Source organism: Furipterus horrens, unplaced genomic scaffold, assembly GCF_987537825.1.
Source record: "Furipterus horrens unplaced genomic scaffold, mFurHor1.1.pri manual_scaffold_5, whole genome shotgun sequence".
In the NCBI taxonomy this organism is placed as follows: Eukaryota; Metazoa; Chordata; class Mammalia; order Chiroptera; family Furipteridae; genus Furipterus; species Furipterus horrens.
The window spans coordinates 200,377,729-200,400,145 of record NW_028327175.1 but is presented as its reverse complement, the minus strand read 5'-3'; the positions used below and the strand labels follow the sequence as shown (position 1 = coordinate 200,400,145).

General features: G+C 55.2%; 1 protein-coding gene across 2 annotated transcripts; it reads left to right on the top strand.

Annotated features, from left to right (window-relative positions):
• The first annotated feature begins 1,186 nt into the window (after positions 1-1,186).
• Positions 1,187-22,226, top strand: BAG3 (BAG cochaperone 3). Of its 2 annotated transcripts, none has more exons than XM_090278776.1 (4): positions 1,187-1,744; positions 16,437-16,751; positions 18,064-18,468; positions 21,280-22,226. In XM_090278776.1, the coding sequence occupies exons 1-4, from the start codon at positions 1,559-1,561 to the stop codon at positions 22,087-22,089; spliced, it is 1,716 nt and encodes a 571-aa protein (XP_090134902.1). In that variant the 5' UTR covers positions 1,187-1,558; the 3' UTR covers positions 22,090-22,226. The 2 variants fall into 2 exon arrangements, with proteins under 2 accessions (XP_090134902.1, XP_090134903.1); XM_090278777.1 differs by having other exon boundaries at positions 1,424-1,744; positions 21,283-22,226.
• Positions 22,227-22,417: the final 191 nt, after the last annotated feature.

Genomic DNA, 22,417 nt, shown 5'->3' with positions numbered 1-22,417 from the left:
AACAAGATAGATACCCGTGAACTTGAGGGTCCACCTCCTTCAAGAGTAATACTCTTTATGGTAAAGTATTGCACTGGCATTTGGGTTTATACATCAGTCTCTTGTGGGTTTGGTGACCGGAGTCTGTCACTGGGGCTTGACCATCTGTGTACTTCTGCAAAACTGAGCTTTTGGACTTCAGAGCTGATGAACAGACCCGTGTAAGTGGGAATCATGCACTGGAAATGGCTGGCGGGCCTCTCTAGCATTTGCCCCAAAAGGAGTAATTTGCCGGCTGGGAGAGACAAGAGGTGCTGTCTCTGAGGCGTGCAGCGTAGTCTCCGGCTCTGAGTTAGAAAATTGAGCCCAATATCAGTCCAAGGCAACTTCTCAAAATATTTTTGGGGCCGGGCAGGAGTCTGCATGCCTAAGGATCGAAGATGGGATCTCCCAAACATTCTCCCTCGGAGGGCACATCCCCCTCCCCCAGAGGAAGCGGGCGCTTGGTTGAGGTTACAAATGCAACCACCGCTGAATCAACCAAACACAACATTTCATTTCAGTTTGGCCCTCACTTCCCAAATGCAGGGCAAGATTTAAGATAGCAAGAATCAACCTCTACCATAAAAAGGACCCAAACCCAAAAGAATGTGACTTCTCTTACAGTCGTTTGCTGCAACGATGTTTCTATATTTGAGATACAAGGTTCAGGTGTGTAAAACCACGTGCCCATGCAATGTTTCCATCTCTGTAGGTTTCTAAAGGAAAGCAGGTGAATTTCCATTCGCCCTCCCATTTTCTCCCTGGGACTTTAGCGTCAGATCCACGCTCCAGAGCCCGTAAGAAAAAAACAAGTGATGAAAACGTAACCGAGAGACGCCAGGACTCCGCGCATCAGCAGAAGAGGGAGCAGAAGGGAGTAGGGGCTGGGCGAAACTTTCGTTTCAACGCGGCGTCTTTAAAGGCTGACGACTTTGTTTTTACGCGAAGGAACCGCGGCGGGCCGCCCGCGCACGGACTCCGGTCCCGGGAATGCCCGCGCGGCTCCGGGAAGAGGAAGCGTCTGCACACCGAAACCGGCCTGGGGCGCACACACGACGCCCGCGACTGCAGGCCGGCCCCGCGGGTGCGCCCCCACCCCCGGCAGCCGCGGGGGGCGGGGGCAGGCGCGCGAGGGGGGAGGGGCGGCCCGGCCGAGGCCCCGCCCCGCCGGGCCACGATTATAGCCGATGACTCAGGGCGGAGCTGCGCTTCCAAAGCGCGCCGCCGCCAACTTCTCTGGATGGGACCAGAAGTTTCTAGCTGGCCAGTTGCTGCCTCCCTTTATCTCCTCCTTTCCCCGCTGGCAGCGCCGAGGCTATTTCCAGACGCTTCCACCCCTCTCGGGCCACGTCACCCCCTCCTTTAATTCATAAAGGTCCCCGGCGCCGGCTTCCCGGACACGTCGGCGGCGAGCTCGGCTCTTGGTCCTGCCGCGGCCCGCGAGCGACTCGGCGCCTTGAGGCCCCGCACCCCGTGACCCGGCACCCCGCGACCCCGCAGCCCGCCGGCCTCCCCTCCGGGCCGACTCCGACCCAGCATGAGCGCTGCCACCCACTCGCCCATGGTGCAGAGGGCGTCCGGCAACGGCGCCGGCGACCGCGACCCCCTGCCCCCCGGCTGGGAGATCAAGATCGACCCGCAGACCGGCTGGCCCTTCTTCGTGGATCACAACAGCCGCACCACGACGTGGAACGACCCGCGCGTGCCCTCCGAGGGCCCTAAGGTGAGCCACCCCCCCCACCTCGACGGCGACCGGCGGGGCAGGGCGCGGGGTGGGGGAGGCGCCGGACTGGGCCGGACTGGGCCGGGCTGCGGGGACGCGAGGCGCCGGGTGTCTGCAGCACCCCGCGCCCCAGCCCCGGAGGCCGGTGAAGGCCACCTGGGGCGCACGGACCTCCGGGCGGCGGCAGCTCCTGGGGGGTCGGCCTGCTGCGCCCCTACGAGACCCCTCCCCGGACCCGCCCTTGGCGAGTGGGAGGCACCGGGGATGGCTGGCCTCCCTGGGCCGCAGGGGGTTTCTGGAGGTCGGCCGGGAAGCGCGACCCGTGCGGTGGCGCCAGGTCCCATACACCGGGCCGGGTGGCCGGAGCTGGCCCGGCTCCGCGAGGGGCCGCCGGCCTGGTCAGCACCCGAGGCCCGGGCCAGGCCTTGTCGAAGCCCGGCTTCTCGGGGGCAGATCCGGCTTTCGCTCCGCGGAGCGCGCTGTGGCCGGCGGCAGGGGGCCCCTGGCGAGCTTGGGCGGGGGTCTCAGGAGTTTCCCCCCCACGGTTCCTCTGCTTGTTGGTTCAGGGGTACCTTGACTTGACTCTCCTGTCTCGGGCAGGGTGACTCGGGAGACTGATGCAAATACATTCCTTTTTTTTTCTTTCCTTATATTTGGAATTAAAAGTGTATTGTTTGAAACTGTTTCCAGTGGGAATCCATTCTAGCATGACTTGTTCAAAACAAGATGCCCTTCTCCCAGGCAATTTCTGAACCAAAGATGTGAGACCGTCTTATAGTTGGCTGTTGCCTTAAGACATTGCCTCACACTGGCGAGAGAGAGAAAATTTTTAAAATGGCATACATTCCCTTCCTTGTGATGGTGTTAAAACGTCTGGGATTTGTTTTTAATACGCAAATAACTGAGTAGTAATCCTTTTGTGGATACAGGAGAAGCGTGCTTCCTTTACGTAGATGTCGGGATATATACTTAACCCTTAGGGACATGAGATCTGCAAATAAAAATGTGGAATGAGTCCACTAATTTTAAAGATTATAAATAACTGTACGGTTACTGCAATTTCCCGTAGATTGGAGCTTTTTCAAAAGGAAGTCTACTTAAAGGTAGCTGTTAACGCTGTCCTGGCAAAATGAAAATAAAAGCTGGAAATAGGCCCTGGCCGGGTCGCTCAGTTGGTTAGAGCATCCTCCTCATACACCAAGGTTGCAGGGTTCCATCCCAGGTCAGGGCACACGCAAAAAGCAACTAATGAATGCATAAATAAATAACTGTTCTTTCTCTCTCTCAAATCAATTTTTTAAAAAGGCTGTAAAGAACAAGTAAATTGTTTTGGAAACATAAACAGTCATAAAATTAAAAATGGTTATTATTTTAGCCCTGGCTGTTGTGGCTCAGTGGATTGAATGCCGGCCTGCAAATCAAAGAGTCGTTGGTTTGATTCCCAGCCAGGACACATGCCTGGGTTGTGGGCCAGGTAACCAGTTAGGGGTGCACAAGGGGCAACCACATATTGATGTTTCCCTCTCTTTCTCCCTCCCTTCACCTCTCTCTAAAAATAAAATTTTTAAAAAATTTTAATGGTTATTATTTTAGAAGATTTATATTATCTACCTTTATTTTATGAACTTTTTTCTTTAAACTATTGATAAAACTCCGGTGCCCAGTGGTGAGACATTGAACATTCAGCAGCTTACATTTATAAGAAATTAATTGTATATTTCTGAAAATTAGTGCAAGCAGTTGTAATTAGTACGAGGCATAATTATACCTTTGTGTGTGTGTCTGTTCAGCCCATTAATGGGTGAAACTAATGCTCATTTCAAACCGCCCTGTTACTGTAATCTGTATGGATGTGGATCTTTAGTGTGGTTTAAAAAAAAAAAGCACAGAATCATTTTGAGGCTTCCTTCCTATAGAGACAGGGACGGTCAGAATCTGCGGGCACCTTTCGTTGTGCGCAAAGGTCAGGTCTGAACGTACCTACTGGGAGTGCGTTAAAAGACCCAGACTGCCAGCACTTTGTTTTCAATATGAAACTCACCCGGCAAGTTTAGATCTTTGTGCGCCCATCCTGTGGATGGGTGAGGTTGCAGTTTTATAAAGGTGGAAATAAATAGACTGAATTACTATTATTCTCAACAAATACAAAATAAGAACTACTAAGTCAGAAAGCCGACGCTGAAGAAGTTCACTTGAAAACTCAATTAGAGATCTTTTTGCTGAGCCTCTTCATTATACTGAGAAAGAAACTCAGAGTTTGTGTATTTCCAAAGGTCACTCAGCTAGTTGTAATAGCCAAGAGAGAACCACACCAGAAAGTCCTAAAAAGAGGCAGTCGTATCTGTTAAGAAGGTAGAAGCATCTTGTATGTTTATGAAACTGTGACGTGTGTGGGCTGGAATCCTTGATTCATTTTGTGCCCTCCCAGACACCAAGGATTGGGTGGCTGCTTTCTGTGCTGTGATTACTTGGATGGTGATGGCCGGTTGTGATCAGTCGAGAAAAGAGTTCTTGATAACAAATGAATTACTTGAGATTTGTCAGAGCGGCACCAACACAGGAGGCAGAATTAATGTTCAGTTCATTAGCTCTTTGGGCTTCATGGCTTTCACACCTGTGTTTTGATATACACAGTATCTGAGTGACTAATTCAGTTTCACTGACATGAATTACATCCGACTCTGGACTAAGTACAATGAAACAATCCTTCAGTAGGACGTTATATCAGAAACCAGTTTCTTAAAGGACTGTTTTGGAGGACCTGACCCCAGAGGACCCTCCAGGCATCCTTATCTTCAAAGGAGACGCTGTCAGTCAATAAAGAGCTATTCACTAAGCTGGAATAACAGAGGAAGCCCCCTATGGGGGAAGATAACCTCCAGATGTTTACAGTTTAACCTTGTTGGCAAAGGAATGGCTTTCATTTGGTCTTACACTCAAGTCTTCTCACAACTGCTCCTCCCACATCCCCCTGGGGTAGTTCCCCCAGTTTTACAGAGGGGGCAAGTGAAAGCAAGCGTCTTGCCCTTGGGTGCAGAAGCGGGACTGCTGGAGGCCAAGATGTCGGGCTTTGTCCAGCTCCACTCTTAAGTGAACCTCCCACTCGTCGTCTTCAGGATATTGATTTTCTGCACACGTGGGCCTCCCACTGATCTCCTGGCAAGTTCATACCAGCCCAGGCCCCTTCCCTGGCAGACAGGGCGGCCTCGCTCTGGACTCAGGAGATGCACAGTTCCCTTGCGCCACTCCTCTGGGTTCTCCTCACTGAATAAACAGAGGCCAGCCACTTTGGAGTCTGTCACTGTATTGCTCCATCACCAACCCCCCTGGGACCAGAGGGAGGCCTTCCTCTCTCCAGGAGCAGGGTTTTCCTAGCTCACCAGCGTGGATTCCAAGCTTGGCAATCTCCGGGGAAGCCTTTTAAGAACACAGACGGCCAGCTGGGTTACCGGCTACCCGCCCCCGCCATCCCCGCCGCATGTTGAATCCATAGTGCTCAGGGTAGGGTCAGGAAATCTGTAACCCCAAAAAACTTCCCTGATGATTGTTGCATCTGCCAGGTTGGCATTTGGGAGTCATTGAGTGAGTGGCCATGATCTCCTTTGAGGAGAGGAAGGGTGACAGTTTGGGACTTAGATTTCAGTATGTCTCCGCCTGCGTGTAGGCCCTGGAATCCCTCACGGGGCACCTGCTGACCCTCTGACCTGCAGAGGCTTTGTCCGAGCTTCCATTTTCCTTCTGGTGAAACTCCCCGGTGCCTGGCTTCTGGGAGTGTGAACGTGGGGGCTGGTGTGGGGAAGGGTCAGACTCAGGGAGGTCCCCGGACCCTGCTGCACCCCAGGAAACAGTGAGCCAGTGTTTCCTTCCTGTCTCGCCCTCCCAGCAGAAGCTGGCCTTAATAATTTGACAGAGTAGAGAAACATCCTTTCAGAGGAAATCGGAAATGTTTTGAGTTACGACTGAAGGAGAGACACCCATGGATCCTTCAGGTTCAGAAGAGCCTCCTGGTTTTTCTTGGAGATGAGATCATTTTGCTCATTGAAGATCGATTGCAAGCTCTTGTGCTTCTTAGAAGGATCAGAGCAGCCAGGAAATGAGTGGCCATTCTCCTGCACGTTGCATTTACCGGGGAGCAACTTCCTTTGCAATTTATTGAACAGGGATTTGTTGGGGGCGGGGGGGTGCTGCCATGGATAAAGAGCACGGCTACACGCCTTTGAAGTCCAACTCGTCCGAGCCTGCCTGTTTCCCTCCGGTGAACAATGTGTGCTCGGCTAATGCAAGGACTGAGCGTCACTTGCTCCCTGCTTCGTCAAGCAGATTTGCCCTTTACGAGGCTAGTGTCAGCGCACGGCGACTGTGGCGGCGGCCGTTGACGTTAGCCAGGGTCGGGAAGGCTTAGCGGCTTGGTGCTGCCGGGCTGGCTGCGAGTCAGAGGCCTCCTTCGCCCCGCCCGCGGGGCTCGGCGAGCGCTGTCCTCCTTTCTGGAATGACACACAGTTGCCTTATATAAACCACTCTGCATGTTTATTATGTCCCTATTGATGGTTTAAAGTGATCTGATGCTTATCATCAAAAATAGGAAACCGCGCACAGCCCCAACCTGCCCGTTCTCCTTTGCATTTTTGCTGGGTTAGCATTGCTTTGAAATGTTTACCACACCTTACAGAGGAAAACTGGGGGCCGGAGACAACGGCCTTGCTTTGTTCAGACCCTCTGAGGACCCTCTGGTGCTGATGAAACCCGCAGAAACCTCTGGCCTACCTGCCTGGAATTCTCTCCAGCCCCTCCCGGCTTTCCAGTGCTCCTGAATTAAGTCCGCAGCGCAGGTCCCGCCTCTGCCTCGGCTCCCAGGCTCACAGCTGGACATCTGCAGCTCAGCTCCGCATCCCCTCCTTGGGCAGATGTGGAAGTTAATCTCCAGCCCTCCCTTGGGTTGCGCAACTGTGAGAGATACCTGGGGCTATTAAGTCTTCCCATGCGACTGTGAAGATTTGGGTGGGGGACGGCTTGGCACCTTTCAGGGAGCCAGGCAGTTTGCAGAAGCTTAACCAGGGAGCTGCTTTAGGAAGAAACGATACATTTTCGTCTGTCAACATATTTACATATACGTGCCAGACACTGGCGGGTGCTTTTACAAACGTTACCTCCTTCAGTCCTCAAAGCAGCTCTAAAATAAAACCATTCAGGTGCACCTTCTCCAAGAGACAACAGACGTGGAGAGGCGTGGGGCCGGCCTGAGGCCTGTCAGCCGTGGCAAAACAGAAAGGCTCTTGTGGCCAGACATGGACTCCCACCGGCTGCGGCCAGCAAGGGGTGACGGGCAGATCTGCCCCTGGCGGGCCTTCCCCACGTCCTTCACACTCAACGCTCGCCAGGCGTGGCCCCAGCGACAAACAGCCCGAGTGCGTATCTGCGCAGCTGCTGAGGGGCGTTGGCTCCCTGGGTCTGAGCTTGGGAGGTGGCCCAGGTCCTTCCTCGTGCGTCCCACCGAAGCGTCCCGCATGCCTGCTCTCTCTCTGCCATGGTGTAAGTGCCATAGGGGACCCTGAGGCCCCCTTTAATGCCATTGCCCACGAAGCATTGCCTCCATCTCTCGGGTTAGGAGTCAGGCTGTCCCTGCTCTGGGCTCCACATTAATTTGACTCTTTCCTCCAAAAGGCTGCCCTTTCTGCTTGCCCTGCAGTCACGTCCCTGTGGGCTGACAGTCCCAGAGGCAGAGTCTGCGCGTGTGTCAGCTCTCTGCCCCTCGGTGCCTGGCAAGGCGTACAAGCTCAGTAAAAATCGAATGGTCCCGTGGGGAGAAGAATAGCACACAGGCCCGGGCTCCGGAGCGGGCGGACTGCTTAGAGAGAAGAGGCCCTTCCAGAAGGGCAGTCGGTGTGTGTCCCAGGAAGCCCTGTGTCGGCTCCCAACGCCACGGTGTTGTCCTGGGCTCCCAGATGTCCCCAAGGAGCCCGTTCCTTTTCATGTCATTTCTGAATGGCCTTTTCTCCCTGGAAGGCGGACATTAGTATTGATTCCCTAGATTCCTTCTCATCAGTCTGGAGAAAGTCGTCTTTTGTCCCCACCGATGACACAATGTCTTGGAGCAGACCTGCCGGACAGGCCGGTCGCTGACACCAGCCAGACTCGCTCGCCCACAGCTGCACAGAGAGCCTCTCGGCGCCGTGGCAGGAGGTGGTTTTTTTATTTCCCCTTGTGGCTGACAGCAAGATCACACCCCGCAGAGCGGGCTGCTCCTTCCCTGTCCGCTCAGAGAAGTCCAGGCTTGCGGACTGCTCCCTGTCTGGGTCCAGAGCCTGTAAACGGCTCAGCTGCCCAGGAGCCCCCCGCACGGCACTGCAGCCCGGGTGATGGAGACGAGACTTTCCACTGCGAATTCCTTCGTGCCCTGCTGAAGAGCAGGTGTTTCCTATTTCAAAACAACTTCCTCAGTGTTCCTAAGCAGAAGGGTCATTTTCCCCGTTACTTTAGCTGCTTCTTGGGCACCGAGTGAACAGAAGGCCATGCATGTGCAGAAGGGAAGGCGGCCCCTTCATGTTTTGAACCTCCCAGCTCCCTCCCACTGATCCTAGTGTCGTCAGCAAGAGCGGCTCCGCTGCCCGGGCAGAGCCGTGGTGACTCACAAAGGGGCCGAGTGCCACACTCTCGGCCTCGCCTCCGCCGGGCAGTGACTCAGCACCCACGCCGGCTGCCTGGCCCAGAGCGCACTCGGACTGAATGTTCCAGGTCTGAGCCTCGGCCCAGCTCGGCCAGGCAAAAGGAAGTGTTAGTTCTTCTGCCGCGTTTTACCCCGGATGGTGAAGGATTTGAAGATGTTAGCCACAAACAGGGGACGGGTGTGGCAGGGACAGTGAAAAAGGGACACATCCTGGCCTTGGCGTCAAGTTCTGGAAATCTCAGATAAATCACTCACCCTCCTAGAGCCTCAGTCTCCCCTTCTGTAAAATGGGCAGCCAGTAGCACCCATGCCACACGGGGGGGGGGCGGCACATGCAGGTGACGAGTCAGGGCCTGGCCGGCTGGGCGGGTGCCATCCGTGGAAAGCCTCACAGCTTCCACTGAGAGGTAAGGGGAGTCACGGGTGGGCGCTGGGCTTCTGCGCGCAGTATGTTCTGCTTGGGCATGGGTCTGTCGGTTCCCAGGTAGACCAGAAGTCTCGTTTCTCAGACACAAGGCCTTGTCTTATCCCCTTGGGTCACTTTAACTGACTGTCCTTCCACTGGTGCTCAGGTATCCTCAGCACCTTTTCTGGAATGTTCTTGTGCCCCTTGTGAGAGGGTAGGTTATAGCTGGGCAGTACCTCGGGGATGCAGCACAGGGGTCCCAGCCCCGTCAGCCTGTAGACTCATTCCTGAGTCCCATCTCTGCACAGACCTAAGGACAGTGCCAGGCAGGACCTGGGTCCCCGGGCGGTGTTGGGGGAAAGTGAGTCACATTAACCGGGGACCGGACATCTGCACAGCTGTGCCGGACCCAGCTCCTAAGAAGCAGAAATGTCACCGTGCAGAAGGAGAAGGAGGGGCTTTCTCATTGTCACTGCCCTTTGCGGGGAGTGTGACTGGTAGGGAGGAATGCTTTGAGCAGCTGCTGTGGGTGAGGCGGAGAGCGCCCACAGGAATTCCCTCCAAGGCCGCCACTGGCAGTCAGAGGGGTTCTCTGAGCCGTGGTTGATGAATTACAGATTTGTTCTTTTGGGAAGCTGTGTTCTATACACAATGCGTGTCCAGGGAAGCCCTGTACCCTGAGGCCACCGAACCTTTGCGTGACTGGCTTCTAGCTGGTGGAAGAGCCGGTGGACTGATTAGTATATAACAAGTGCTTGAGAAACCCGTGAAAATGTACCAGGAGGAAGTCGCTTGATCTAACTTTAGACAGTGTGCTTCCTGGTGTGGAAATTTCAGGTACTTTTCCATCTGTGATTCGGGCTTTAGATGATTAAAGAAGGTGCTCCTATTTTCTTCTTTGTTTTCTGAAGAGAGCAGGTCAGTAGTTTTTGATTTCCCTGTAGCCATGAGTTAGGAGCTGGTAGTTTCCTGACTGGAGTTCTTGGCCTAGTTCCGCAGTAACTTCCCATGTGACCTTGGGCCACATCTACATGGAATCCTGGAGGAGGACTCCGGGGGTGGGGGGTGGGGGGTGGGGGAGGTGCTGACTCTGAGCCCCAAGCACTCCCTCCAGCAGGGGAAAACGCAGCTGTAGGTGCTGGGGCCTGGCCTGGAAATCACTCCCCTGGTGGGAGATGCACCGAGGATTTGGGGGGAGGACATCAGCCGATGTTCTGCTCCCAGGCAGATCCTCCTGTGCCCTAGCCTGGCTTGGGTGGGCCTTGGGCATGTGTGCAAGGGACCACAGTCCCTGCACGTGGGGTGTGGATTCTCAGCGGTGAGTTTGTCGGGAGGGCAGACACGTTCAGAGCAGCGGGCTGGAGGGGAGTTTAGGGCTCCTGCCCCGAGAGCTGTTTGTGGTCTTGTTTACTTCCGGGGTGTGAAACTTTAGATCTGGTTCTCAACAGAGAAGATGGCTTCCTTGCTCATCAGCGCTCTTACGACTCATGTAGGTGCTCCAAACCCTTAGCAGGCTCATTACCAGCTTGATGAGACCACCTGGGAATTAGGCTCTGCAAACAATAGGCCAAGGCCAACTGGGCCCATCAGTAACTGTGGAACGGGGAACGAGATTGTGTAGGGCTTGGCCCAGCTCCGAGTTTACAGAGACCTCCCTGGGCCTTCTCTCCTTTCCATCTTGCAAAAGTCCCTGGCAGGTGTGGGGATTTTTACAGCTGGGGATACTGAGTCTTTGGTAGCGAGGAGTCCCGTCTGAGGGCACACAGCGGGTGAGCTGCAGGGACGGATTAGGGCCCGGGGTGACCGCTTGAACATCTGGGCTCACACTGGTTTGTCCTGCGTGTTGGACACAGTTGTGACGGGAAGCACTGTTGCATGTTCGAAAAGTTTCCCCCAGTTGAAACACACAGGGACATCCATCTCTAACCCTAGGACAAAATGCATGGATTTCAATCATACATATTAGCTAAACCCTGCAGTCAGCTGTGACTGGTCTTCTTACAGAGTCTGTGGTCAGCGCAGACTCTCGTCTTAGCAGGAGCGCGGTGAGTGGACTTCGGTAGATGTGGCCTTGGCTTTTTATTCCCAATTTGCCTGTCATGTGCCCCAAACAGGGCTGAGCCACAGGAGAGACTTATCACCATCCAGCAGGAACTGAAGGAACTTTGAGTTTGGCTGTGGGCATGCAGATGACTATATATCAAATGGGCAATAATACTTAATTCATTTCTCTGGTCCGTAACACTCCCATGGAACATTTCGGTGGGATGCTGAAGCTCAGCTCTGTCTGTACTTTAGAGGGAAGCGTGTCTTATGCTTTGTTTCCTGCTGGAGAGAGGTGAGCCAGGCCACTTGATTTTGATCTTGGTCCTAGATACATGGGGATTTCCAGGAGTCTTGTTTCCCTCCCTCTTTTCTTCTTTTTAGAAGCTTTGGAGTGTCATTAATAAAAGTCAGCACCTGAACGGTGTGGAGGCTCTTCTGGCCTAAAAACCCAGTTGTTAGAATCTGTGTCCTCCTTCCGATTCCAGAGCTGTCGGCCAACTCCGGGGCAGCCCCCAGGGTTCCCTGGTTGCTGTCACCTTTGTTCTGACCACACTGGTGGGAGCTATGGTGTGTGTACCTTGGAGCTGAGGTTGGGGGCTTATAGTGAGGCCCCTTTTTAGGGTTCAGCGGTCGCTCTTTGTGCAGGGAACCGATGGTGGCTGGGTTGAGGCTGTCCCCAAAGCAACTAAGACCGGGCATATAGACACCTCAGCACCACAGTTGGCATATGCCTTGCAAGCACTCAGGAACAGCCATTCCTGCCCTGATTCTAAGGCAGGGGCCCTTCTCGGGCAGGGAAGGGGAGGCAGCAGCTTCCCCCTCTTCCTTTGGTTGGTAGGGGCACCCAGAGTTGCGGCAGTTAGGAGTGGTACACTTTCCTTTGTTTTCTGAGCTTCATGTAGACACTTAGAGCTAGAAGGGACCTTGGAGATGGGAGGCCATTGAGTGTCAGAGCTGAAACTTCACTGAGGTCAGTTCTCAGTAGGGTCCCGGCTGGCTGTCCCACACTTCCGTTGAATCAGACTTTGTTGGGACCGGGCTTAGCATCTGCATTGTTTTTGCACTTTCTGGGTGCTCCTGAAGCCCCTAGAGCCCGAGAACCACTGCTTTACAGGACACCGGGGCCTCTCTTTCATTCCACAGCCGAGGAAAGTAAGGTCCAGCGAGGGGATGTGAGCTGCTTGCGTCGCAGAGCCGGGATTTGGACCGAGTACAGTCTCCTCTGGGTCTCCTAGCTGTGCACTAGCACCCATATTGTGATTAAAAACAAGTACTGACATTCAGGCATGTTGTTACTAAGCACACAAGACGTGTATAAACCCGAGGGCTCACCCAAGCTCCCTGCCTGACCCCAGGCTTCTGTCATAATAACGTCTTGGACTCAGTAGGGCAAATTCTGGCTCCTCGGGGGTAACTTTTTCTGCTTTTTATCCTGGCTGGCTGATGGGGCGGTTTGCCTCAGGGCATGCCTCGGAGGATTTTAATGTGTGTGCAAACGAGGAAGGAGAATGAACCGATTTGTTTTATAAACCAATGCAGTGAGGTAAGCGGTGAAGCCAGGGAGCTGGCTATTTCCAAGTTGGGTTTGTACGTGTGTCTTCTTGTCTTTGGCCAAAGATAAGGGCAGTGGGCTGAGCTGCACGAGACAGTAATTCCTGTGATGTCCTCATTGCTCTTTAGGAAGCTACGGGCAGGTCATGATGTCAGGGTCAGCCCTTGTCTGCTTCATCACTGTCCCTGTCACAGGATCGTGCCCAGTCTCCATCACGCGATTGTGCCCACTTCCAGTCACGTGATCAGAGAGAAGGCCCCCCAAGGAGATAAGGCCCCCACTGAAACCAGAATGGGGCAGATGGTGAGTCTTCTGTGAAAACTTCTCCTATGACCCGTAGACTTCTTCTGGACTTGTGCTTGAGCTTGAGAACCATTCTTACGGGACTGAAGAGACAAATTCTAGTCATATTTTAAAACTTAATTAATTTATTTTTTTTAGAAGATTTTATTTATTTTTAGAGAGAGGGGAAGAGAGGGAGAGAAACATCAGTATGTGGTTGCCTCTCACACGCCCCCAACCGGGGACCTGACCCACAGCCCAGGCCTGTGCCCTGACTGGGAATCGAAACAGTGACCCTTTAGTTCGCAGGCTAACACTTAATTCACTGAGCCACACCAGCCATGGTAAAAACTTTTTTTATTTAAAAAAAATTATATCTTTTTCTAACGTTGACCGGGCCCTAATGAGAGAGTAGAAACACGAGAAGTTCGGCATCCACGTTCTGGTATAGACCTTGTTGTAGGTGCGAGTTTCATTTTTGGTTTAAATTACTCATCCACGGAGAGGTGTTGAGTTGTCTGTTCTGTAAAACTGATGTGGTTTCTTAGCGTGCCTAAAGCAGCGTTTTTCTAAAGAGACCCCCGCCCGTGTGCCAGGGCTGCCGCTGCCCTTGGGACTGGCGGCCCCGGGACTGCAGGAGGCGCACCAGCACGAGCCCCTGCCCGCCCCCTTCCTCCTGGGCCACCCCGCCTGTCGTGCTCTTGTCCCCGGCTTTGCCCTCACTTCCTCACGCTCATCCCTGAGTTCTCTTGTTTCCGCACGTGTCCGGTTTCTCTTTTCGACTCTTCCCGCCTCGGGGAGGTGTCTTGTCAGCACCTCTCAGGAGAGTGGGCCCGGGGCCTCACTTGCAGCTCAGCCCTCGGGGCCCCCAGCCTTCTTCAGCTCAGCACTCACCCGCCTTCACCTCGCTCCTGCCTGCAGTGACCACAGGCTCTCCTGCAGGGACCCCGGGCCGAATGTTGGCTCCCGACGAAGTCTCTGCCGAGTTTCTCCCCCACCCCCGACCCCTTCTCCCTCTTCCTTCCCTTTTCTGCAGCACCGAGTACAAAGTACGTTCAGTGAGACGCACAAAACGCACACCCCTGGCAGGCCGGCGCCGGTGCCTTCAGGATCCAGCCCCGTCTCGGGTTTCCAGGCCCTGGAAGGGGCTGAGCTGGAGGCGCAGTGAACGGCTGGCTGCGTGGGGTTGGTCGGCGGGTGGCCCTCGTCTGTGAACACCGACGGCGTGGTGGGCTGTGGCAGGGCACAAGCAAGGCGGGGGTTCCAGAGGAGTTCCTGGTTGGGGGGATCTGTACCTCGGTGTGCGCCCATCTGCCCCTGCCCAGGAAAACATAGAGTCCGTTTCTAGTCCCTCAGAAGGTTCTTTATTTTATTTTATTTTTTTAATAATTTGTTTGTTTCTTTTTAGAGAGATGGGAAAGGAAAGAGAGGGAGAGAAACATCACTGTGTGGTTGCCTCTTGTGCACCCCCAACTGGGGACCTGACGTGCAACCTAGTCATGTGTCCTGACTGGGAATCAAACCGGCGACACTTGGCTCGCAGGCCGGCGCTCAATCCACTGAGCCACAGCAGCCAGGGTCATCAAAAGGTTCTTGTAAGACCCTTCCCCGTCCTTACAGTTTCCTCTGGGGCAGCCACTATTCTGACTCCAGTCACCATTGAGTAACTTGGTCCTTCAGTTTCAATCCCTTCCGCACTTTGGGGTCTGAGTAGCATGATCACGTGCTCATTCAGGGAGGAAACTCACGTGTGTTTCGGCCTCCTGGGCATCCCTCTTTACTGCGCTCATAAAAGCTCACAGCAGTCCTGTGACGGCGGGGCTACTGCTGGCTCCATTTTCTGGATGAGGGGCATGCGCTTAGCTCATGGAGGTAAAGAGAATTACCCCCGAATTGTTCCCAACGGAGGTCAGGATGCACCTGCAGCCTATCTAAGAGCCCTGTCCTGGCTGGGAAAGCCTGCGTGTTTCCCCACCTTCAGGGCCGCCCGCACTTCCCAGGCGGTTCCGCTTCCCATTTGTTGGACGCAGCCGTGAGCTGTCCTGTGGGAGCCCCTAGTTGGCAGGGATCGTGCCGGCTGGTTTGGTCACCCCGTCGTGCCCAGCATCTCAGTAGCAGGACGTCCACCGGGAGGCGGACGGTCAGTGGCTGAGAGCCGGCTCACGGTTCAGCTCCGTGGAGTGTTCAGATGGCGCGAGGCTTCTGCGGTGGCCTGGGGACAGCGTGCCCCTGGGCAGCCCACAGAGACCTCCCAGGACTTGTCCAGGCCCTGGTCTGAGCCTGGAGGAAGGGTGCCCGGTGCGTGGATAAAACGCCCCGGCGGCGTGTTGGGGGCGAGCTCCCTTCCGGTGCCCGTCTCCCAGCAGGAACTCGGGTTTGGATGTGAGGCCTGGACCTGCTCCCTGCTCTTGGGTGACCTGACAGTTGAGCAGCCTAAACGAATGCGACGGGCCTGGGCACGTGGGTGTTCTAATCTGAGCGCGCCTGTGAGCCGGTGTCCCCAAGGACGCAGCGACACCCTTGGCCCTCCCGCGTGCTGGAGGCCCTCTGGGCGGGGGCTCCGAGGAGGGAAGCGGGCGGTGGGGTTGAAAGGGCTAAATGCCAGGGTCAGCCACCTGGTGCACACAGATGTACAAGCGTGGCAAAATTCTAGTGGTCCGCCACCCAAAATAGCGTACAGTCAGCCCTCAGCTTCCCTGAGTGGCCACCGGGTTTGTCAGTGGGAATGAGTTACATGCCCCGCAAGCTCCTGGAGCCTTGGCTCTTGGTGTCTGTTCACAGTTCAGAGATGCCTCCTTAAGTAGAGACCACGTTCCTTAAGAGTTGATCCCCCAGAGGGGTGTAAGGGACACAAATCCACAGCCCCCTCCTGTGTGAAAGGCCCGTCTCCTGCTCCAAAAGCCTGGGGCTCCCTGGCTTCTGCTGCCCAGCCTGTGTTTGGTGAGAAATGACATTGCCCAGCGAGCGACTGGCCAGCCCTGTCATCTGAAACAAGATCTCTCTCTGTGGTACATCTGGAACTTGGCCTTCTCAAGGGTCCCAAAATAGCCAGGCTGCTGAAGGGAGAACTTCAAGAGGGGACATGGAGGGATCCCAGCGGCCCCTCGCCAAGCGGGCTCTGTGGGCATCGGAAACGCAGCACGTTCAGTCCTGGGTTTGGGTCTCATCCTGCGCTGCTGCTGTGTTCCGTCATTATCTCCCTTTATTGCAGCCAGTTCGGAAAATATTCCAGAGGAGGCAGCCTCTCCCTGCTGCCTCTTCTCTGTAGAGATTGGGGCGAGCATGCCTCTGGGTCATTGGGCAACAGGAGGACCTTTGAGGAGGCAGAGAAGTTGGCCGTAATTTCGCGAGTTGGAATTCACTCCTCCCATCTCCCGATCTGGGTTCCTGAAGGTCTGGGAGATGGGCAGTGGCTCTCCCACATACCATGCGGCCTGGTTGTCACCCAGAAAAGAAACCCGTCCTGCCGGGGTGGGAGGTGGAGCCCTCTCTGCTCAGCAGATACCTTGGCTCTTCTGGTTTCCCTTGGTAACCTCTCGTTAAATTGCTGGCCAGATAGCAGCCTGTGGCCAAAGTGGGCGCAGCGGTGTCCTCTCCGTTCCGCCGCGCTGGCTGACGCTGGGCGGGGGGTGCGGTCCTGTACCCCTTGGGAAGGTGGCGACACTCAGCACCATGCTTTTTCCTCTCCGGAGGTGTTTCCTTCCCCGTGTCTAACCCTTCTGTGTTTCTCTTTTTGTTTTAGGAAACTCCTTCCTCTGCAAATGGCCCTTCCCGGGAAGGCCCCAGGCCTCTGTCCGCAAGGGAAGGCCCCACCGTGTACCCCCAGCTCCGACCAGGCTACATTCCCATTCCCGTCGTCCACGAGGGCAGCGAGAGCCGGCAGCCGCACCTGCTCTTCGCCTCCGCTCAGCCCGGGCCGCCGCGGTTCCGCACGGAGGCAGCCCAGAGGTCCCAGTCGCCTCTGCAGGGCGTGGCGGAAGCCACCCAGCCGGACAAGCAGAGTGGGCCGGCGGTCGCTGCGGTGGCAGCCCCGCCCCCAGCCTCCCACAAGCCTGAGGTAAGGAGAGGCCTGGCCCCTGGTAAAATTCAGGGCATCGGGGGTCACCCGGCAAAGACAGAGTGACGGCCCACAGTGTCTGCCAGGCTTTCACAGGTGTGTTTTTCAGGCGGGCGGGGATCATGGGTTTCTTTCTTTTTTTTTTTTTTTTTTTTTTTTTTTTTTTGGAGTTAAGGGATTGCAGCATCGGAGGACGAAGAGCTTGGTCCCAATGCACGAAGGGGACGTGTCACTGCTGGGATGACAGCCTGGCCTTCTGGCTCCTAATCGGATGCTCCTTACTCCCACCAGGCTTTCTGGTTCAGAAATACAGCAACGCTCTGCGTTAGTTTGCTAAGTTCTGTGCTCCCGGATAAGTGTTAGCTGCTTGGAGCGGTACTGATGTAAAAGCAAGACAGCTCAGCTGCCCTCGCAGGGTCCTGGAGCTCGGAAAGAGGCATCAGGAGGCCGATGTTTCATTACAGGGTTTTCAGCCCAGTGCCAGTACTTCAGTGTACAAATGTCGAAAGAATAGTTCTTAACCCGGCTCTTAGCTGGGATTGGAGGGCCAGCGGATGCCCATAGGGTTCCTGAGCGGAAGGCCCTCTTGGTTCTCCTGTCTGCAGACCGGCCTGCTGTGTCCACCGGCACCGTCCGGAGCAGAAGTTCCCACTCGCTGCCTGTGCCCGGGCCTGGGATGCCCCCCTGTTACGTTCAGATGCCCGGCTTCACTGTCCGCTTGGGGCAGAAAGTCACAAGGCGGAACCGTGGGAGGCTCTTAGCACTTTTTATAGAAGCAGTACTTATACTTATAATGTTTTTGTTGTAAAAATCAAATATGACACATCAGTCAGAAAAATCTTAACACATTTGAGCTAGCGGGACCCTTGGAAGCCAGCTGGAGAAAGGGCCTGGCCTTCCTCGGGCCACACAGGAGCAGCTCCCTGTGCCCAGCTGAGGACTGTGAACTAGCAGGGAAAGGGGGAAGGAAGAAGGAAGGGAAGATACAGGATGTTGAGCACTTCTTGTCTGTGGCACTTGCGCTGAGGCGCATACAGGTTATTCCAACTGCAGGGCCGCCCGCCGAGGCAGAGGGTACCCTGACTTGTAACGCAGACAAGCTCGGGAAGCTGCTGAGTTGGTGAGAATGTGAGCCCAGGCCTCTTGCCTGCAGAGCTCCCAGTCCTAACACTGTAGTTGGACAACAGAAAGGCTTACAGATGGGAGGTCCTGTTAAACCTGCTGCCCTGATTGGGCGCATCATGGAGACGGGGTGGAGTGCCAGGCAGAGGGTCCTTCCTGCGGCCTCACTGCTACCCGTGGTGTCTTGCAGCGATCCCAGTCTCCGGCTGCCTCGGACTGCTCATCCTCGTCCTCCTCGGCCAGCCTGCCCTCCTCCTCCGGCAGGAGCAGCCTGGGCAGTCACCAGCTGCCCCGGGGCTACATCCCCATTCCCGTGATACACGAGCAGAACGTGACCCGGCCGGCAGCCCAGCCCTCCTTCCACCAAGCCCAGAAGACCCACTACCCGGCCCAGCAGGGGGAGTACCAGACCCACCAGCCCGTGTTCCACAAGATCCAGGGTGATGACTGGGAGCCCCGGCCCCTGCGGGCAGGATCCCCGTTCCTGTCCCCTGTCCGGGGCGCGTCCAGCCGGGAGAGCTCTCCGGGCAGAAGCAGCACACCAGTGCCCTCCCCGTCGCCCCAGCGCGTGCACACCGTGGTTGACCGGCCTCAGGTATGAGAGTTGGTGTCGCCGGTCCGACTGTGGCAGCATCTCTTCGGGAGCAAGCAGCTCTGTGCAGGTGCTCCGGGTCCCCCGTCAGCCCCCCCTAGAATATGACACGTGTAACTGGAGGAAAGGATTTCCTGGAAGTGGCTGGTCGTGAGCAGAAGCGCAGGCCTAGGGCCGGCTGTAAGCGCCCAGGACTTCCCCCAGCGTGTGCTCACTTTTCAGGGCGGCCGCGTTAGGGCCCGGCCCCAGCCACCGCGGTGGGAAACAGCCGGGCAGGGTGCAGCGTCGCCCGCACACCCGGGGCCCCAGGCGTCTCCGCACCCGCCTCGGGGGGCCGTTCACGCCCCCTGCACGCCCCGGCCGCGGCCTCGCCTCCCGGCTCACAGGCCCCTGGCACCTTCCTCCCTGACACCCCTTCCCCACGCCGGAAGCCCGTCCTGTCACGCCTGCCTCCCTGCCTTTGCTCACGCTGAGCCCGCCGCCTCCGATGCCTTCACAGTCCAGTTCTCCCTGTCCTGCGGGGGACAAACCAGTCCGGCCCCCGGGAAGCCCACCCGCCTTTCTCACGGCGCCTCTGAGTCCCTTACAGTTCAGCCTGCGATGACTCTGTGCGTCTCGTAAATGTTCATTTTATCTCTTCCGCTCGGCCCTGAGCTTGACAACAGGGACCGGACCTTACGCCTTTCTCCTCCTCCGCAGTGGAGGACCACGCGGCCTGGCTGATGAGCCGGGTCAGTGGACGGGAGGACACTCCGGTCTGGTGGGAGTCCCGGGCCTGGGCCTGCTCCTCCTTAGTCGGGGGCGGGGGCATGGCTTCCTGGGGGCAGAGATCACGGAGCTTCAGCAGCTCATAACCCGGCCGCAGAGCAGCCTGTGGCCCTAGGTCCGTCCCCTCTCTGGCTGCGGCTTGCGCAGCTGGAAGAATTCTCTGCCACAGTCCTTAGAAGGACGTGGCCCCGTGTAAACAGCTGCAGGGTGTCTTTACTGCAGCCGTGACACTGTCCAGAGCCCTGCAACAGAGCGCCCTCCTCGTATTTATTTATTTCTAAGCTTTGTTGTTTGTAAATTAATTTCGACCTTAACAGAGGAGTTTTAAGAATCATGCAAAAAGTCCATCACAGCCGTCACCCGTAGTCACTGCTAACATTCTGCTCTGCTTGCTCTGCTGTCACTTCTCCCCGTGTGTGTTACCTGTGTGTTTCAGTCGTTTGGGACTGAGGGGCAGATATCGTGTCCCTTCCCCCTGACGTCTGCAGTAACTATTTTCCCGAGTGAAAGACCTTCTCATTCATAACCACAGCAGGCTTAACCAGATTCAGGAAATTGAACATCCTTACAACATTGTTATCTAATATAGACAGTCCATTTTCAAATTTCCTTTACAGCCGTGTCCCCTGTCCCGGGATCTGATCTAGGGTCACGAACGCCGCACTGAGGCCTCGTTTCTCTCTGGTCCGCTGCAGTCTAACACGGTTCCTCGGCAGCCCTTCTTTGCTCTCGTGACCTTGGCATTAAAGAGCATAGCCAGAAAGCTGCCCCTTCTGAGGTGTCTCTAAAATCACTTCTTACCTAGCCATTGTTCTAAAACCCAAAGAGGGGCGTGGGGCTGGTCGTGAGTGGTAAGGGCCAAAGCGGAGGACGTCCGGGCTGGCAGAGGAGATCTGGTGGGAAAGGAGGTTGCTGGCCTTCAGACAGCGAAGTGTCCACCGGGTCCTCACTCGGGCTCAGGAATCCCTGGAAAGAGGGGCCCATTTGCAGAGCTGGAGCCTTTCCGCCTCCTGTCTTTCCCAGACGTTTCCCATCAACAGTGAAACAGTATTTAACCCTCTTTCCCCTTCCCTTAAACCTCGTTTGTGGACGGCCTCCCTTTAAAGCTTGTTCAAAGCGCCTTTTTTGGAGGCTTGCAAGGATTTGAGCTAACTGAACATTACAGTGGAATTTGATATTTTAGATCGGGAATACTTTAGAAATGCTATCGTCCAATTCTTATTTCCCCGTTGATGAAATTGGGGTGTGTGAGATTTTTTAGGGGCTTTAGATATTCACCTAAATGTGGAAGAGCCAAGATATTTTGGTTTTAAGCATAGATCACTTTAAAAAATCTATGGCTCTGACTTACAGTCACATTGAATTAAAGAGCAGCTCAGTCTGTGCAGCCAGAAGTCAGTGCAGAGATACGCAGCCTAGTGCTAGCTCCCGCACAGATGTGCCAGCAGGATTCGTGCAAGGTTTACTATTTTGGGCATCTTACTTATCCTTGAAAAATATATCGGTCTGGGCAAAAACCACTGGACTGTCATAGGTTTTAAAAACAAATGTATTCTTTTCTGAATCTGGAGATGGGAAGATCACACCCTGAACAGAGAGACGGTCCACGCGGGGTAAGGAAGGGGACAGGTGGCAGTTATCCCCCACAGCTGCATCACCAGAGAGTCTGAGTCACTCAGGACTTTGCTTGGAGCTAAACTAGCTCAGCAATCAGCTTGAGTTAGGAGTAGTTTCATTTTTGAAAATTATTTTGGTTTTCTTTTTATTGCCGTAAGAATCCAGGGAGAGGTGTTGGTGACAGACCGATAGACCAGTGTGATGGCAGAAGCATGACACATGGTTTGGTGACACACACGATTAATACATTTTAATTTTGTAGCAGCTGTGACTGACTTTGAAAATCTCTGTACTGTTAGACTTCTTTTTAAAAAGCCATTCTTCTGTCTCTCAGTTTTCCTTCTAATCAGTATTGTACTAGCGCTGAACAACACCCCGTGACTCCCAGCCAGTTACTAAAAATACCTTTGTGTCCTTGCCTCTCCTCAGCAGCCCATGACCCATCGGGAATCTTCGCTTGGTCCCCATCCTGAAAGCAAACCAGGCCCAGCTGGACCGGATCTGCCTCCCGGACACATCCCAATTCAAGTGATCCGAAAGGAGGTGGATTCGCAACCTGCTTCCCAGAAGCCCCCACCGCCCTCTGAGAAGGTGGAAGTGAAGGTTCCCTCTGCTCCGGCCCCCAGCCCCTCTCCCAGCCCTGCCCCTTCTGCTGCCCCCTTGGCCCCTAAGAATGTGGCTACAGAAGTGAGGGCAGCCCCCAGCCCTGCCCCAGCAGAAGCTACACCCGCAAAACCAGGAGAAGCAGAGGCACCCCCGAAACACCCAGGTGTGCTGAAAGTGGAAGCCATCCTGGAGAAGGTGCAGGGGCTGGAACAAGCTGTGGACAGCTTCGAAGGTAAGAAGACAGACAAAAAGTACCTGATGATAGAAGAGTATCTGACCAAAGAGCTGCTGGCCCTGGATTCGGTGGACCCTGAAGGACGAGCTGATGTCCGTCAGGCCAGGAGAGATGGCGTCCGGAAGGTTCAGACCATCCTAGAAAAACTTGAACAGAAAGCAATAGATGTCCCAGGTCAAGTCCAGGTATATGAACTCCAACCCAGCTCCCTTGAAAGCGATCAGCCGCTGCAGGAAATCATGGGAGCCATGGCGATAGAAGACAGTAAGAAAGGTGCCGGAAACGGAGAAGATCCCCAAACTGAACCCCAGCAGCCAGAAGCCAAAGCAGCGGCCGCCCCAAACCCCGGCAGCACGACAGACACGGCGGGGCCCTCGGCGACGGCCGCGTCTCAGTAAGGGGCGGTCTCGGAGACTGGGCACTGACCATGTGCACGAGGGGTTCTAAGTTGCATGCACTTCAGGGACTCGAAATCAGTTCATAGCGCTTGGTACGCAGTAACCCGGGTGGAGGCGAAACAGGAAAGGGGCTGAAAGGAAAGCGACGCCTCTCTTCAGTGTCCTTACTCTGTGCGATGAAGACGTCGCTTGTTTCAGAAGTTTAACAACATCGCTTGTTGTTTTGGGGCCCTCTCTGCATGGGCACCACGTGTTAGCCATGGTTGTGAGCTGTCTTTCTGTAGCTCTCTGGACTGGAGGTTTTGGGGGGGGTAGATGAGAAGTCGAT

Bases quoted from the DNA above. Each gene is read 5' to 3' on its own strand.
- BAG3 (XM_090278776.1), top strand. From the start codon at position 1,559: ATGAGCGCTGCCACCCACTCGCCCATGGTGCAGAGGGCGTCCGGCAAC. The intron at 1,745-16,436 runs GTGAGCCACCCC...TTTTTGTTTTAG, and splicing joins TGCCCTCCGAGGGCCCTAAG to GAAACTCCTTCCTCTGCAAA. The intron at 16,752-18,063 runs GTAAGGAGAGGC...GGTGTCTTGCAG, and splicing joins CAGCCTCCCACAAGCCTGAG to CGATCCCAGTCTCCGGCTGC.